The sequence below is a fragment of the Mobula hypostoma genome, chromosome 21 (genome assembly GCF_963921235.1).
Source record: "Mobula hypostoma chromosome 21, sMobHyp1.1, whole genome shotgun sequence".
NCBI classification, from domain to species: Eukaryota; Metazoa; Chordata; class Chondrichthyes; order Myliobatiformes; family Myliobatidae; genus Mobula; species Mobula hypostoma.
Genome location: NC_086117.1, coordinates 2,194,642 through 2,213,616, shown reverse-complemented (window position 1 = coordinate 2,213,616; position 18,975 = coordinate 2,194,642). Strand labels below are relative to the sequence as shown.

The following is an 18,975-nucleotide window of genomic DNA, read 5'->3' as shown; positions in this document are numbered from 1 at the left end:
GACCTCATTGAAACGTAGCAAATGGTGAAAGGCCTTGACAGAGTGGATTTGGACAGGATGTTTCCTATGGTGGGAGAGTCTAAGATCAGAGGACACAGCCTCAGAAGTGAAGGGCGTCCTTTTAGAATGGCAATGAGGAGGAATTTCTTTAGCCAGTGAGCGGTGAATCTGTGGAATTTGTTGCCACAGGCAGCTGTGGAGGCCAAGTCTTTATGTATATTTAAGGCAGAGGTTGAAAGATTCTTGATTGGTCAGGGTATGAAGGGATATGGGGAGAAGGTAGGAGACTGGGGCCAAGAGGAATATTGGATCAGCCATGATGAAATGGCAGAGCAGACTCATTGGGTCAATAACTGTTCCTTTATCTTATGGTCTTATGGTCTAAATGACATAGCAGTCTATCAAAATCAGACCTGTAGACATAGAACATAAGACAATAAGACACAAGAACAAAATTAGGCCACTCAGCCCATTGAGTCTGTTCCATCATTCTATCATGGCTGATTTATTATCCCTCTCAACCCCATTCTACTTTCCCCCAAAACCTTTAACACTGTGACTAACTTATCAACCTCCACTTTAAATATACTCAATGATTTGGCCCCCACAGCCAACTGTGGCAATGAATTCCACAGATTCGCTACCCTCTGGCTAAAGAAATTACTTCTCAACTCTGTTCTGAAGGACCTACCTCATGGACATCTGGTTTCCTTCTCAATTCTAACATCAAGGAAGAGGCACAGGAGCCCAGAGACACAAACTCAGTCTCAGGAGCGGCTTCCCACCCCCCCTCCGCCATCAGATTGTTGAATGGACACCACCTCACTATCGTTTTGCTATTATTGCTCAGTTTTGCACAATTTATTTAGTTTACTTTTTATATACATTTCTTATTGTAATTTATAGTTTTATTATTATGTATTTGAATGTATTACTGCTAAGTTAACAAACTTCATGACATACGTCAGTGATCATAAACCTGATTCTGACTCTGCGTGTGCACGGAAAGGCCAGGCAAAATCTAATCCATATCGGGTTTTCCATCCTGCTCTAGGGTTTCTCTTGGTAAACTTTACTCTGTTTGATTACGATCAATACCAACTGCTCCTTGATGAATTTGTCCTTTGGTTTCATAAATAAGCTCCACAGGATAATTAGAGTATTCTGTCATCTCTTCTGCCCTTTGAGTCATATTGATCGGTAACTAACATCTCTGCCTTATCCAACGCTGTGCCTGTCCCGTACGAAGTGTAATATAATTAGTTCCTCCAGTTCTGAGAGCGAGTTACTGAAGATTTACATCTTCTGCAGAGTCTCTTGTGTTTATACATTTACCAAGGCAAAATCCAGACCAATGAATCACTGAACACAGGGAGGAGGGACTTTCACACAGTGAACTAAGTCATTTCAATTTAATTAATGCATCATCTAAATTAGGAATTAGACCATAAGACATAGGAGTAGAATTAGGCTATTCAGCCCATCGAATCTGCTCCACCATTTCATCATGGCTGATTTACTATCCCTCAGCCCCATTCTCCTGCCTTCTCCCCATAACCTTTGACACCCTGACTCGTCAAGAATCTATCACCCTCGACTTTAAATGTTCCTAATGACTTGGCCTCTACAGCTGTCTGTGACAATGGATTCCACATTCACCACCATCTGGCTAAAGAAATTTCTCTTATCTGTTCGAAATGGATGTTTCTCTATTCTGAGGTTGTGCTGTCTGGTCCTAGAATTCCCCACTACAGTATTGGTTCAAAGATCCAAAGGTTCATTTTATTGTCAAAGTATGTAGGTACAATACTTTCTTTTTCAATCTTTTTATTAGTTTCATAATAACAAACATAACATGGTAATGGTACAAAGTTATTGGGAATACATTGTTATAATTAGCATAAGTAATTATAAAGCCAGTTGACACTTAAATGATACAACTCCCAATCATATAGGATACAGATGAACAATATAAAACAAAGAAAAATATCTTTTAAAAAACATGAAAAAGCAACAAAAAAAATTATAACCCCGCCCCCAAAAAAACTAATCTAAACAGAATTAATCAACTAAACTAAAAAAAGACATGGGCTGTTATGTAACATCATAAAAAAAGAGAAAACCTTAGTGTTGACAACTCCGTTCTTCTCAACCAATGTTACAAAGAAATAAAATAAGTTTGGAAAAGGTCAAATTACATCATATGAAAATGTTGAATAAGTGATCTCCAAGTCTTTTCAAATTTAATAGAGGGATCATAAACAACACTTCTAATTTTTTTCCCAAATTTAAACACAGCATAGTTTGAGAAAACCAATGAAATGTGGTAGGAAGATAAATCTCTTTCCAATTCAGCAAAATAGATCTTCTAGCCATTAAAGTAAGAAATGCAATCATCCGACGAGCTGAAGAGGTTAAATGATTTGATTCTATCATTGGTAACCCAAAAATAGAAGTAATTGGGTAAGGTTGTAAGTCTATATTCAAAACAGTTGAGATAATATCAAAAATATCTTTCCAATATTTTTTCAACAAAGGACATGACCAAAACATGTGAGTTAAAGAAGTTATCTTGGAATGACATCTATCATATATAGGATTTATATAAGAGTAATAATGAGATAATTTATCTTTGGATATATGAGCCCGGTGCACTACTTTAAACTGCATCAACACGTGTTTAGCATATACAGAGGATGAATTAACTAATTGAAGAATTTTTTTCCCATTTTTCAATTGGTACAGTGATCTTAAGTTCTCTTTCCCAATCAGTCTTAATGTCATTAGATACATCAGGACATAAATTCATAACTGTATTATAAATAATTCTACAACACTTTTCTGAAAAAGATTTAAATCTAAATTTTTTTCCAAAATATCCATTGGATATAAATTTGGAAAATTAGGAGAAACAGTAATTAAAAAATTTCTAACCTGTAAATATCTAAAAAAGTGAGATCTAGGCAAATTATATTTATTAGATAGTTGTTCAAAGGACATAAAACAATTATCCGAAAATAAATCACGAAATCATACTATACCTTTGATTTTCCAATCTAAATAAGCTTGATCCATAGTGGAAGGTTGAAAAAAGAAATCAGATATGATAGGACTTGCTAAAATAAATTGGTTCAACCCAAAAAATTTTCGAAATTGAAACCATATATGTAAAGTACGTTTAACTATTGGATTATTCATTTGTTTATACAATTTAGAAAGAGTAAAGGGAAGCGAAGTCTCTAAAATAGAACCCAGTGAAAACCCTTGTAAAGATTTACATTCAAGATTTACCCAATATGGATTTGAAATTACATCCAAGTCACGTAACCAAATTTTAAGTATCAAATGTTAATTGCCCAGTAGTAAAATCTAAATTTCAGGAACGCTAACCCCTCTTCTTTTTTAGATTTCTGTAAATGCCTTTTATCTAGCCTAGGGTTTTTGTTCTGCCATATATATGAGGAAATTTTTGAATCGACATTATCAAAAAAGGATTTTGGAATAAAAATTGGCACCGTTTGAAATACATATAAAAATTTAGGCAAAATAATCATCTTGATAGTATTGATCCGACCTATCAATGACAGAGACATTGGTGACCATTTAGTAAACAAAAGTTTAATCTGATCGATTAAAGGTAAAAAATTAGCTTTAAATGAATCTTTATGCTTTTTCGTGATTTTAACCCCTAAATATATAAAAGTAACCAATTTAAATGGTAAACGTCCATAAATAGGAACCTGCTTATTTAGGGGAAATAGTTCACTCTTATTAAGGTTCAATTTATAACCAGAAAAGTTACTAAATTGAGCCAACAAAGATAAAATAACAGGAATTGATTTCTCCGGATTAGAGATATATCATAACAAATCATCTGCATATATTGATAATTTATGTATTTCATTTCCACAGGTAATACCAAAAATGTTAGGTGAGTCTCGGATGGCAATTGCTAGGGGTTCGAGGGCAATATTAAATATTAATGGACTAAGAGGGCATCCTTGCCCAGTGCCCTGAGACAGACGAAAAAAGGCTTATTAGTGCAAACTGAAGCTACAGGGATATGATATAACAATTTAATTCAAGATATAAATATCAGATTAAAATTAAATTTCTCGAACACGCTAAATAAATATGGCCATTCAACTCTATCGAAAGCTCTCTCAGCATCTAATGAAGCATGCAGGTACAATACAACTCTGATATTTGTCTTTGGCCAGATAGCCAAGAAATACAGAAAAACCATTGTTGAAAGAAAAGACACATCAACCCACCCACCCCTGCATGAAAAATGAAAAAAAAAACTCACTAACCCCAAACCTCCCCCCCCCACCCCCTCCCTTGCTGAAAAAACTAACGGATCACCCACATGGAAAATGGCAGCTAGAACATCAAACCCCAAATCCCAAACCCCCTCCCTCACACAAAAATAACAAATAGGAAACATACTCCCCACATCCACTCTATTCAAGCTTTTCAGTATTCGATAGGTTTCAAAGAGATCCCTCTCATTCTTCTGAACTCCAGTGAGTACAGGCCCAGAGCCATCAAACACTCCTCACATGTTAACTTGTCTAAGATATTATCCCGGTTAAAGCTGGTTACCCTCTACTTTTTGTCCATAAACTCATCCCACATATTTTAATGAGATGATTTATTGGGACTCTGTAAAACAGTACAAATGTGACTGTCCCTTTGAAATTAAAAGCAGGTGAGACACAGTTGTGTAACACTATTACAGTACCAGTGACCCGGGTTCAATTCTCACCGCTGCCTGTAAGGAGTTTATACGTTCTCCCCGTGACTGTGTGGGTTTCCTCCGAATGCTCCGATTTCCTCCCACAGTCCGAAGATGTATGGATTAGTAGATTAATTATTCACATGGGTGTAATTGTGCGTCAAGGATTTGTGGGCCAGAAGGGCCGGTTACCATTGCATATCTCTACGTAAATAAACACTGCAAGCCCAAGTGCAGATTCTGAGATGGTTTGTTTTCAAAGGCTACAATACATAACAACAATTCCACAAGGGAACACCATTATTCATGGCAGCCACTCAACAGTGTGTAGTGTAAGGAACACTGTTCTCATCAGTCTTCTATCTTCCCAAGTTCAGCACAACTCGAAGTAATCCCTTTCTCCAAGGGGACCTTAACTTTGTTGCAGTGTTTGGAGGTTTGTGTGCCTCGTTGGCCTGCAGAGCGATGTCACTGAAGTCAGAGCGTTATACTTTGGCTCTTGGTAGGGTCACCCATGCCAAACAGGTCAAAGAGGATGAGGATATTCTATGAGTTGGTGGTGGCCAGTGCTATCATGTTTGCTGTTGTGTGCTGGGGCAGCAGGCTGAGGGTAGCAGACACCAACAGAATCAACAAACTCATTCGTAAGGCCAGTGGCGTTGTGGGGATGGAACTGGACTCTCTGACGGTGGTGTCTGAAAAGAGGATGCTGTCTAAGTTGCATGCCATCTTGGACGATGTCTCCCATCCACTACATAATGTACTGGTTGGGCACAGGAGTACATTCAGCCAGAGACTCATTCCACCGAGATGCAGCACAGAGTGTCATAGGAAGTCATTCCTCCCTGTGGCCATCAAACTTTACAACTCCTCCCTTGGAGGGTCAGACACCCTGAGCCAATAGGCTGGCCCTAGACTTATTTCATAATTTACTGCCATAATTTACATATTATTATTTAACTATTTATGGTTCTATTACTATTTATTATTTATGGTGCAACTGTAACGAAAACCAATTTCCCCCGGGATCAATAAAGTATGACTATGACTATGAGTAGAGGCCAGACTAAGAGTGGTCTACTGGTGCTTCAGGTTCGGGGTTCAGCTCGGGGTGAACAACCCTCACTGGTCAAACAAACGTGATACAGAAACAGCAATGAAGAATCCTTCCACATCTGAGTGTGATGCTACAGATAATCGGAGATAGAGGACCTTCACTACTGCCCTAAATGTCAGCGGCGTAATGGGCAGGAAGTAAGTTAGAACACCCGGGTGTAAGTTTTTGTTGAAGAAAATGGTTGAATTCCTTACCTTTTCCCTTTACACCAATGTGACTAATCTTCCTCTTCTCTTTAGGGCGAGAGGATACTTTCAGCCTCAGAGAATTGGCCATGGCTGGTTTTTCAATTATGCTTCCACTTATCTTCTGATTTTCAAGACCTTTTAGGCCTTGTTCCATTTCCTGGAAAAGAGATAATTGATTTAAACTTTTAGCATGTCTGCTCTACAGGTGAGGCAGTGTCACACATAATACACAGTGGGCTCCACTTGAGAATAAAGTCAGTGAGACAGAAGTCTATAATTCCTGCTGATTTAAATTAATCTCAGATGGCTCACCATTTGGAGAAACCACAGGTCAGCACACTTGCTGGCTAAGGACAGGGAAAAAGCTCCTCCCTCTCCAATGGCCAAATGCAATCTAGTGAGGAAAGTGCATCTGCTTCGATCAAGAGTCATGATTTTATTTTACTTTTTATTTCTAAGATATACTGCGTGGAACAGACCCTTCTGGCCTAGCAAGCTGCACCAACTGGCAGCCCACAGATTTAACCCTGGACTAATTTACAATGACCAATTAACGCCTTTGGATTGCAAGAGGAAACCAGAGCATTCACGGACAGAACATACAAACTTTCTTACAGAGGATGCCGGAAACGAAATCCAAACTGCGATAGCAGTAACAGCGTTGAGCTGGAACCACTGGCAATTCAGTCACGTATGCAGATTACAACCAACAAAATCCCCAAAAATGTATAGAATCAGAATCAAATGTATTAATGCTGAATTACGGTACTGTGCAAAAGTCTTTGACAGCCTAGCTATATATAGTTTGTTCCCAAGACTTTGGCACAGTAGCGTGGTAATTTTATGCATTGTGCTGTACTGCTGCCACAAAGAAAAACAAATTTCATGACAGACATGAGTGATGATAAACCTGATTCTGATATGGGTCTCTATTGTGGTCTGAGAGTGGGAAGGGAGCAGGGAGAGGAAATCATGGTTGGGAGAAGGGGAATGGAGAGCGGAGGGAGGGGGAAGCACCAGAGAGACATAAGTAATGATCAACAAACCAGTTGCTTGGAATCAAATGACCTCGCCTGGTGTCCCAGGGCTGGGTGTGTCTGCACCCCACCGGCCCTGGCATTCGTACACTGACCTGCTGGGCATGGCCTCTGCTCTGCATTTCACAAATCCTACACTCCTTTGTAGGAATGATATCCATCACATCCATACTAACCCTATTTGCCTCCCTACACAGAGCCCATTTGCACAGATTATGCCTGTACCCTTCAATGCCTTGTCTATTTAAGTGTCTGTCTAAATCCCTTTCAATTGTACTAATCAAGTCTGATTTTACCACCTCCTCTAGCAGTGCATTTAGATACCAACCACTCCCCGTTCAAACATTTCCCTTCTCACTTTAAACCTGCACGCTCTAGTTTGAGATTCTGTGGCCTGAGAGAAGACTGTGACCGTCTACCCAATCTATAATCGTCAGGATTTAAAATGCCTGTATTTTTTCCCAAAGTGCATCCGGTTTGTTCTATTTCTTTCAATATTAAAAATGGAATTGGAGTTTATTCCACAGAATAGAACACTACCTTCAGTCAGAATCAAAACATAGCAAAATAAACAAATGTAGGTTAGATGAAGTCTTACATCTAAATGTGTGAATCTGTGGATTTTTTTTGCCACAGACAGCTGTGGAGGCCAAATCTTTATGTAAATTTAAGGCAGAGGATATAGATTCTTGATAAGTCAGGGCATGAAAGGAAACGGCAAGAAGGCTGGAGATCGGGGTTGAGAGGAAAACTTGATAAGCCATGGTGAAATGATGGAGCAGTCTCGATGAGCCAAGTGGCCTAATTCTACTCCTATATATCCTATGGTCTTGTGATCTGGCACGGATGTGCTGGGCAGAATAGTTTGTTTCTGTGCTCTATCTGTCAGGCCTTCCTGTCTCCATCCTGCTAACCTACCTTGAGTTTCCGACTCATCACCTGCAGCCTATCTAAACCCAGCTCTCATCCACAATCCTTGTTTACTCACTGAACCAGCCAGCCTCAACCAGCTGCTCCAAGCCTTCAGTTACCTTGTCACCTTGTCAAGTTAAGTATCTGTTCCCCCTTGTTTTCTGGGCCCTTATGGCTTATTATTTTCACAGTTTATTATTAAAGTTACCGTTCATCACTGAATTGTCTCTGGGGCTCTGCATCTGGGTAGAGCCTCCTCTACATTCCCTGACAGTGTCATTGTGACTCTACAGCACAGAGAGAAAAAGTCAAATCAAGAAACTGCAGATGCTGAAAGACCCAAATAAAATAGAGCTCAGCAGGTCAGGCAGCGTCTACAGTGAGAGAAACATTATCATTTCAGTTTATTAATATGATTCTGATGAAGGGCTTCAGACTTAAGCTTTGACGATTTTCCTTTTCACAAATACTGTGGATCTGCTGTGTGTTTCCTCAAATTTTCTATTTTATTATGAATCAAAGACAAAAATAGTTAGGGTCAGATTAGAGAGTGAAAATAAAACGGATGAATCAGGATATCAAGAGAAGAATCATCATATGGTCTGTTACTCAAGAGCCCAAGACATCCACCTTCCCCACTGCTGTCAGATTTCTGAGTGGTCCATGAACATCACTTCAACATTTTGCTTTCTTTAATCTATTTCTTACTGTAATGGAGTGACTTATTTTAGGTATTGCACCATTCTGCTGCTCTGTCATGGACGGTCCCAAGCCCGGCTGTGAAAGGAAGGTTGGACAAGGGGCCAGCAACCATCCTGCTAAACCCACAGCTACAGAAGTGCCAACAGAAGCTCCAAAGATCTCATCCCTGGGAGAGGGTGGATACACCAAGAAGATGGGCTAATTCTGGGAACAACGTGAAAGACTGACCAGGGACAGAGGACTCTGGCAACCTACTGTTGGTGGCCTGTGCCCCAGTGGGGATGATGGTTTAAGAAGAAAGAGAAGAATAAGTCAGTATTGCTGCCGTAAAACGACAAATTTCATGACATAGGTCAGTGATATTAAACCTGATTCCGTTTCTGATCGATGTCTATGATGAGTAGCCCGTAGCTGTGGTAACAGATGGTGCAGCCCCCTCTGCTGGTCAATGCAGGCATGAAACTCACTTGGAAAAGTGAACTGTGTGCATTACAGACAGTTCCGCTCAGCCTCTGGAAGAAATCTTACCACATGTTCGCTCCAATATCCAATTGTATTTCAACTTCCTTGAACTTAAAGAGCATGATATTTATTTATTCAGGATGGCAGATGGTAAAATTCTATCATCCCCAGAACATACTGGTGCAATTCTACACTGCCATCATTGGGAGCGTCCTCACATCAGACATTACTGTCTGGTTTGGTGCGGCATCCTCGCACAATGTACAAAATCTACAGTGAATTGTCCGGTCAGAACAATGGACACTACTCACCCAGCAAACTGCCCTTTCCAAAAGCTCTCTTCCGGAAAGTGCCGTAGGGGTTCCCAGCTTGGTTAATGGCATTAAAAAAAGGTTAGGGACCCCTAGTCTATTTAAGCAAGCAGCTTCATGCTATCTTAAATGTCTCTTCCACCCTGGCATTTAGCCATTCTAGTTAGCAATCCCCCATCCTGTCTATCTATTAACTCAGTCACCACACTGCACTGTAAACATTTTAAACCACTGTTTATAATTTTGTTTACATTGTAAATACATGCTGATATTTATGTATTTATGCACATTTTACTCCATATCTGTACTTTAGCCTCTAACTTTTATACAATTCTTTGATCTTTACAATTGTCGAATGTTGTAGTTTTTTGTTGCATGTCCCACCCTGACCAACACACGCAGCAAATCCCTAATCCGTGGAAATGTATCTGGTAACTAAAGTTAATCTTTGATCCTTCATCTATGAAGAACAAAGATCCTTTCATACTAATTTAGATCTTTAGAATCAAATTGTGATCTATTGCAAAATTATTGGCTTTTTGTGCAGATAAAGCACAGAAAATATTTCTGGTCATGTCCTGTCATAAAGTGAATGTGGCTCTCAATATCCATGCCTTCCTAGTCTGCTTGGAAAATACGTCTTTAAACCAATGTGTAATTTAAGCCTTAACTAGAATCAGTAACCAAATGCAGATCCGGAAGCTGAGGAATTCAATCCCTCATCTGTTCAGGAAATGGATGAATATGGATGCTATGTAGGCAGAAGGGATTAGATTAGATGGGCATTTGAACACAGAACACTCCAACACAGTACAGGCTTGTCAGCCCATGATGTTGTGCCAATCTTTTAACCTATTCCAAGATCAATCTACCATTCCCTCCCACATCTCTCCAGTTTTCCATCATCCATATGCACATCTAAGTGTTTCTTAAATATCCCTAATATATCTGCCTCTACCACCACTCCTGCAGTGTGTTCCACACACTCATCACTCTCTGAGTATTAAATAAAAACCTGCCTCTCACATCCTCCCTCCTCTACTTTCTTCCATCCCCTTGTATTCTCATATTAGCCATTTCTGGCTGCGTCCTTGATCACTTTCTCTTATCATCTTGTTGCTGTGCCACACGATTATGACTTAGAACAGAGAACAGTGTGGACCCTTCAGACCTCAACCCACATGCACATTTGAGCGGAAAAAGGTTTACAGATCATGGCAAGTCATTGAGAAAGGTACGTGAGGAGACTGCTGGGACCTTCTCAATGATCTTTGTATCAATGATCTGGAACACAGCGCGATACCTTTTAACCTACTAACCCTTCCCTCCCATATAACCCTCCATTTTTTCATCATCCACGTGCCTATCTAAGAGTTTCAAATGCCCTAGATGTATTTGCCTCTATCACCACCCCTGGCAGTGCATTCCACACATCCACCGCTCTCTGTATAAAACAAACCTATCTCTGACATCCCCCTATACTTTCATCCAATCACCTGAAACTAATGGCAGATAGTCAGAGAGCAACAGATTACAGCACAGGAACAGGCCCTTCAGCCCACCTAGTCCATGCTGACTTGGTTCTCTGCCTAGTCCCTTCAACCTGCACCCGGACCATAGCTCTCCAAACCACTCCCATCCATGTACCTACCCAAACTTGCCCTAAGTGTTCAAATTGAGCTTGCATCCAAGACCTCATTGGTACTGCTTCCTGCACCTCTGCTAAGCTTGTCTATTTCATCAACTTTGCCTTTAACTTCCACCCTGTTTGGTCTATTTCTGACACCTCTCTCCCCTTCTCGATCTCCCTGTCTCCATCTCTGAAGACAAATTGTCAACCGCCATGTTTCATAAACCTACCGATTCCCACAGTTACCGCTTGCCACCGTCTCCTGTAAAAATGCTGTTCCTTTTCCTCAGTTTCTTCATCTCCGCTGCGTCTGTTTCCAGGATACGGCTTTGCATTCCAGAACATCTAAGATGTCTTTCCTCTTCAAAGAGTGCTTTCCCTTCCTCCACTATTGATGCTACCCTCACTTGCATCTCCTCCATTTCCTGATCACCTGCACTCACCTCATCCAAAGCATTATCCTCCACAACTCTGCCATCTCCAAAGAGACCCTACCACCGAACGTATTTTTACCTCAACCCTCCACCCGCCCCCACAGGGATCACTCCCTCCGTGATTCCCCTGTCCGTTTCTCCCTACCACTAATCTCACTGCAGGTACTTATCCCTGCAAGTGGCCTAAATGCTACACTTGTCCATTTACCTCCTCCCTCGCCTCTTTTCAGGGCCCCAAACAGTCCTTCCAGGAGAGGCGACACTTCACCTCTGAACCTGCTGGGGTTATCTATTGTGTCCAGTGCTCCCGATGCAGTCTCCTCTACATTGGTGAGACCGCTTTGTCGAGCACCTCTGCTCCAGCTGTCAAAAGCGCAATTTCCCAGTAGCTAAATATTTTAATTCCCATTCCCGTTCTGGCATGTTGGTCCACGGCCTCTTCTTTCTTGTGTCACAATGAAGCCACCTTCAGAGTGGAGAGCAACACTTTATATTCTGTCTGTGTAGCCTCCAACCTGATGGCATGAATATTGATTTTTCCTTCCAGTAAAATAAAATTCCCTCCCCCTCCCCTCTTCTTCTATTCCCCACTTTGTCCTCTTACCTCTTCTCACCTGCCTATTACATCCCCTGAGTCCCTTCCTCCTTCTATTTCTCCAATGACTCACTCTTCTCTCCTATCGGATTCCTTCCTCTCCAGCCCTTCACCTTTCCCATCCACCTGGCTTCAACCATCATCTTCTAGCTTGTCCCCCTCCCTCCCTCCCTCCACCTTTTTATTCCAGCATCTCCTCCCTTTCTTCTCAATCCTGAAGAAGAGTTTCAGCTCGAGCTGTCGACTCTTAATAACTTCAGCAGATGCTGCCTGACCTGCTGAGTTCCTGCAGCGTTTTGTACATTTTGCTTTGGATTTCCAGCATCTGCAGAATCTCCTGTTACTGCACTCTGACAAACCCTTTGAGACACTTGCTCCCAACCTTGCGTACCTGCTGCTCCTCTGCGCAGTGAAAGATTAGATTTCCTTCTCCCGCAAGTGTCACCACGCTTTTGGGGCCAACATAGCATATCCACAACTTACTAGCCCAGACATCTTTGGAGTGCGGGAGGAAACTGGAGCACCCAGAAGAAACCATGCAGTCACAGAGAGAATGTACAAACTCCTTACAGATAGCAACAAGCATCAAAACCCCACTGGTGATCACAGGTGCTGTAAAATGATTGTACTAACTGCCTTGGCCCACGTATAATTTCTCATTAATAATTACAATTAACATTTACAGCTGGTCTCAAGCAGAGGACTAGGAATGGTTAAAATATTTCTATGAGTAATTTAATAAAAAGTCTTTTTATTATACATAGACAATTGAGTTCTCTAGGAATATGTCATTTTCGAAAGGCAGCATGAATGAGAAAAGTCATGTGTGTCGTAAGTCACCACAACACTACCTAAAGCCTTTTTCAATTTAGCAAATAGTTCTGAAGTTAAAGAAACAGGGAAACATAGAAAACCTACAGCACAATACAGGCCCTTCGGCCCACGAAGTTATATAGACAATAGACAATAGGTGCAGGAGTAGGCCATTCAGCCCTTTGAGCCAGCACCACCATTCACTGTGATCATGGCTGATCATCCACAATCAGTATCCAGTTCCTGCCTTATCCCCATATCCCTTCACTCCGCTATCTTTAAGAGCTCCATCTAACTCTTTCTTGAAAGCATCTAGAGAAAGTTGTGCCGAACATGTCCGTACCTTAGAAATTACTAGGCTTACCCACAGCCCTCTATTTTTCTAAGTTCCACGTACCTATCCAAAAGTCCTTTAAAAGACCCTATCGTATCCGGCTCCACCACCATTGCCGGCAGCCCACTCCACGCACTCACCACTCTCTGCATAAAAAACTTACCCCTGACATCTCCTCTGTACCTACTCCCAGCACCTTAAACCTGTGCTCCCTTGTGGCAACCATTTCAGCCCCGGGAAAAAGCCTCTGACTATCCACACGATCAATGACTCTCATCATCTTATACACCTCTATCAGGTCACCTCTCATCCTCTGTCGCTCCAAGGAAAAAAGGACGAGTTCACGCAACCTGTTTTCATAAGGCATGCTCCCCAATCCAGGCAACATCCTTGTAAATCTCCTCTGCACCCTTTCTATGGCTTCCACATCCTTCCCGTACTGAGGAGCAGTTATGGAAATCTATCCTTCTCCTTCAGGCATATTACCATAGTGTTGACTTTGATGTTTCTAAAGAGTTAATCTGAAGATGTCAGATCAGAAAGTGAAACATGCCTGTAGTGATTAAAACCCAAGGGGGAGGCCAACACGTTGTCATGTGAACACAAAGCCTACAAGCCCACAAGCTGAATGGTCAACCATGATCAAATCACACTCACCTTCTTTTCAAAGATAAAACCAACGTCAATGAAATCAAAAAGAACCTGAAAGATGCTTATGCAATTTAACTTAAAGAATTCACCCAATCCATATTTGGTTTCTTCACAGGCAAAGGAAACCATATCAAGGGAACAAAATGCAATTAATTTGTGACAAACATCAAAAGGATGTGTACAAATCTATCAAATATTGAATACAACAAACTTGTGGAGCTGCACGGTAGTGTAGTAGCTGTTGTAACACTTTACAGCGCCAGCAGCCTAAGTTCAATTCCTGTCACTGTCTGTACGGGATTGTACGTTCTCCCCGTGACCAGATGGCTTTCCTCCGGGTGCTCTGGCTTCCTCCCACAGTCCAAAGGTGTACCGGTAACAAGTTGTGAGCATGCTGTGTTGGCACTGTAGGCACAGCCACACTTGTGGGCTGCCCCTCAAGCACATTGTTGGACTGTTTTAGCTGTTGACGCAAACAACACATTTCACCGTATGTTTCAATGTACACAAACAAATACAGATTAGCTCTATTGTCACATGCATATTTAAGTATTCCACTTAAATCTTTCTTCACTCGTTTTAAATAATTTGGATTCAATAAACTTAAAATCTAATCCATTACATTACCTTTTCCTTAAGGTATCCATAAATACTTATACACTACAATCAGGATTTTTTAATTGAAAACACTTATACTTTCAGATCTGTTTTGTCAAGAATAAAGTTTATTACAAATTTATAAATGCAGTCACAGTAGACAAAATCTGCACAGAGAGGGGTAATGTTATCCAAGAATACATTGATATAACTGTAACTGTAGACTACAATCTGTATGGATTGGTGACAACATCTCCTCCTTGCTGATGATCAACACTGGCGCACCTCAGGGGTGTGTGCTTAGCCCACTGCTCTACTCATGACTGTGTGGTTAGGCATAGCTCAAATACCATCTCTAGATTTGCTGACGATACAACCATTGTGGTGGTGACAAGAGGGTGTACAGGAGTGAGATATGCCAAATAGTGGAATGGTGCCACAGCAACAACCTGGCACTCAACGTCAGTAAGACGAAAGAGCTGATTGTGGACTTCAGGAAGGGTAAAATGAAGGAACACATACCAATCCTCGTGGGGAGGGGGGGGTCAGAAGGGGAGAGAGTGAGCAGCTTCAAGTTCCTGGGTGTCAAGATCTCTGAGGACCTAACCTGGTCCCAACATACTAATGTAGTTATAAAGAAGGCAAGGCAGTGGCTATACTTTATTAAGAGTTTGAAGAGATTTAGCACGTCAACAAATGCACTCAAAAACTTCTATAGTTGTACTGTGGAGAGCATTCTGACAGGCTGCATCACTGTCTGGTATGGAGGGGCTACTGTACAGGACCGAAAGAGGCTGCAGAAGGTTGTAAATCTAGTCAGCTCCATCTTGGGAACTAGCCTACAAGCACTCAGGGAGCGGTGTCTCAGAAAGGCAGCGTTCATTATTAAGGATCTCCAGCACCCAGGACATGCCCTTTTCTCACTGTTACCATCAGGTAGGAGGTACAGAAGCCTGAAGGCACACACTCAGCGATTCAGGAACAGCTTCTTCCCCTCTGCCATCCGATTCCTAAATGGACATCGAACCCTTGAACACTACCTCGTTTTTTTTAATATACAGTATTTCTGTATTTTGCACATTTTAAATCTATTCAATATACATATACTGTAATTGATTTACTTGTTTATTTATTATTTTTTCTCTCTGCTAGATTATGTATTGCATTGAACGGCTGCTGCTAAATTAACAAATTTCATGTCACATGCTGGTGATAATAAACCTGATTCTGATTCTGATTCTGAACTAACTAATTCACCAGTGTACGTGACTTCTGGATTGATAATTCTAGACTATTTTCAATAGATCTTGTAAAATAAACAGAGGTAATCTACAACTTTATTCATAATATACTGCTTTCAATGAGCAGGCAAACCTCTCAAAACAAGGTAACAAATTACATTTTCACTGATAATTTTATCACTATTACAACAGACAAAGGAAATTTCTTTAACGGGTGGTCACAGCTGCAAACCATTAATATGGAAACAGCAACGGTCAGAAAATTCAAGCAGTTTTCTGCAAAGTGCCACTGGCAATATCAGCAGTGATCAGGACTGCAACAGACTTCAAGCATTCTCTGCAGAAGATCCAAATGCCTCAGATGATTCTTTCTGCCGTTCCCTTGGTTTTAAGTTAAATTTAAAGTAATTTCAAAGCACTGATTACAAAAATGAGGAGTATTGCATCAAAGAGCTGTTTTCAATTGCCATATTAAAATTACTTTCGACTGCAATTGTTTAACATATGAATTTTATTCATGAATAGATTGACAAGTTAATAAACCAAAGAGATTACTCACGTGTCTCTCTCGCACACAGCTTTTGTGCTGAAATGTTTCTAAGATTTATAGGCAGTTCCTGAGTCTTTGTGTACCTTTGTATTGCAAAGCACCAGAAGCTATTGGGTTGTCTCAGAGTCTGAACCTTCTTTCTCAGTTACAAGTTATGGATCTTTTTTCTCAGTTTACAAGTTATGGATCTTTTTTCTCAGATTACAAGTTATGGATCTTTAGTGCAAGAAGAGTCACCAACAGTCATCTGCTCTCTCTCTCGCTTTTCACAAATCAAGCTTCACCTTTCTGGCATTCAACTTATACAGCAGACCAATCTCAGGCACTTTCTAAGCCACGAAGCACTTAAACAAACACACATACTCAGCAAGAGTATCTCACTAAAGGAATTGCTGGGGTGTGACAGATGCACCAGGCTTCCAGAAAATGTGTGTTAGCTTTCTACACTTTTAAAGATTTTCTACTGTTACCATACCAACTTAACGGACATCATGTGACCTTTTACAAATTTACAATCGCTAGACAAAATTAATGATTAAGAATGAATGTAGGTGTTTAAAGGGTAAAAATGTAATTACTTAAGAAACTGTAACAGACTTCAAAAGAAATCAGCTTGACTTGTTGATATTTTTTAATTAAGTACCCAACAGAGTAGAAATCAGTTTACAGTTACAGACTTCGCCAACTATAATAATGCAAAAACAGCTCACTGAATTCTAGAAATTCAAAATGCAAACAGAATATTTTGAAAATACTTTTCAGGAAGGCAGCATCTGTGGAGAGACACAGAGTTATCATATCAGTACAGACACTTCATTTTCAATGTTTAAGAGTAGGATTCAAATTCAGATTTATTTATTTCTCACAAGTACATTGAAACACCCAGTGAAATGCGTTGTTTGTGTTACCAACCCAAGGGTGTGCTGGGCAGCCCACAGTGTCACCACACATCCCAGCACAACACGGCGTGTCCACAACGTTCAGCACAACAACACAGACAACAACGACCAAACAAGCCCTTTTTCCATCCTCTCACACACACACACATATACACACGCGCACACACACGCATACACATGCGCACGCTCTCTCACACACACACACTCACACATATACACACACACACACTCACACACATATATACACACATGCAGACACGCTCACACACATATACACACGCGCACACACACGCATACACACACACGCATGTGCACACACACACTCACACACACATATACACACATGCACACACATGCATACACACACACACACACGCACGTGCACACGCATGCACGCACACACCCACACACCCCTCCCACATTACGTACGGGTTAGGGATGGTAAGCTGTGGGTATTCAATGTTGGCACTGACAGTACGCAGACATGCAGCCTGCCACCAGCGCACCCTCAGAACGTGCTGGTTATTGATGCAAAAACAACACATTAAACTGTTGTCGATGTACATGTGACAAATAAAGCTAATATTTATGGTTAAAAAAACCATAATCACAATCAGGTTTAATATCACTGGTATATGTTGTGAAATATGTTATACGGCGCAGTACATTGCAATACATAATGATAATCAACTATAAATTACAATAAGTAGTGCCAAAATCTGATCTCAGAGCTCTGCTGCCTTGTGGGGAAGGGTCCGGGAGAAAACCAGTGGGAAAAATCCAGAGCGGGAGTGCCAAAGGCAGTCCTGCGTTGAGTTCAAAACTGACTGGCAGCTCCTGCGATGTTGCTGGTATCAAACTGTATCGGTCTCTGCCATTCCTTTGGCTTCATCAGATGCATGGAGAGGGGCGCTTGCTACATGGGAATAGCTTGCTCTCCATATCGTACTGCTCAGGCTTGTGTATCTAGACAGCTGGGACGCAATATCTACGGTCAACTCAGACTGATGGAGGCCTCACTCAGTACAAAAAGGAAAAACTATATGAAATCCAATCAACATACATCAAAGTTGCTGGTGAACACAGCAGGCCAGGCAGCATCTCTAGGAAGAGGTACAGTCGACGTTTCAGGCCGAGACCCTTCATCAGGACTCGGACGCTTCCCTTCCCCAAGAGTGAGTACAGCCACAAGGCACCAGAGCTTTGAGATCAGACTTCGAAGGGTCTCGGCCTGAAACGTCGACTGTACCTCTTCCTAGAGATGCTGCCTGACCTGCTGCGTTCACCAGCAACTTTGATGTGTGTTGATTGGACTTCCAGCATCTGCAGAATTCCTGTTGTATGAAGTCCAATCTCTCCTTATAGCACATACCCCCTATGCTCAGAGTTCTGCATGCTCCAAAAGTATTCATTATACAGATTAACTGTAATTTTGACCTTTACTCTGTTGTTAACAATTCTTTACTAACCTTTAATTAGTTACCTCAAGGTTAGACTAAGTTCTCTGCGACTGTTTGTTTTCAGTTATCTCAGACCACGTAGCAGCGGAGTTTCTGACTTATCGACTCTTTAGGGATTGTGCCAGGTTTTAAGAAGTTTCAGTTAGGTTCTACTAACAGGTGTTTGAGATTTGTGCAAGGATTTATTTATTATTAATTCCCCTTATGTCACTTACCATTGCAAAACTACAATACTGTGTGGAGCAGCAGAGTGTCATGGCAGTTAGCACAAGGATTCACGGCACCAGCCACCTGGGTTGATTTG

The 18,975-nt window shown here is 41.1% G+C and overlaps 1 protein-coding gene across 4 annotated transcripts in view; it reads right to left on the bottom strand.

Annotated features, from left to right (window-relative positions):
• The window catches only part of rgs3a (regulator of G protein signaling 3a), a 283,964-nt gene extending 267,254 nt beyond the window's left edge, over positions 1–16,710 (bottom strand). For 3 of the 4 annotated variants that reach the window (XM_063073265.1, XM_063073271.1, XM_063073270.1), the window contains exons 1-2: positions 16,322–16,710; positions 6,050–6,200 (exon numbers count right to left, since the gene is read on the bottom strand). In XM_063073265.1, the coding sequence (XP_062929335.1) occupies positions 6,050–6,197 (148 nt within the window). In that variant the 5' untranslated portion in view covers positions 6,198–6,200; positions 16,322–16,710. Of the gene's footprint in view, positions 1–6,049; positions 6,201–9,467; positions 9,485–16,321 lie in introns of those variants that run through there. The other variant, XM_063073266.1, reaches the window with a different exon arrangement.
• Between the last annotated feature and the right edge of the window lie 2,265 nt (positions 16,711–18,975).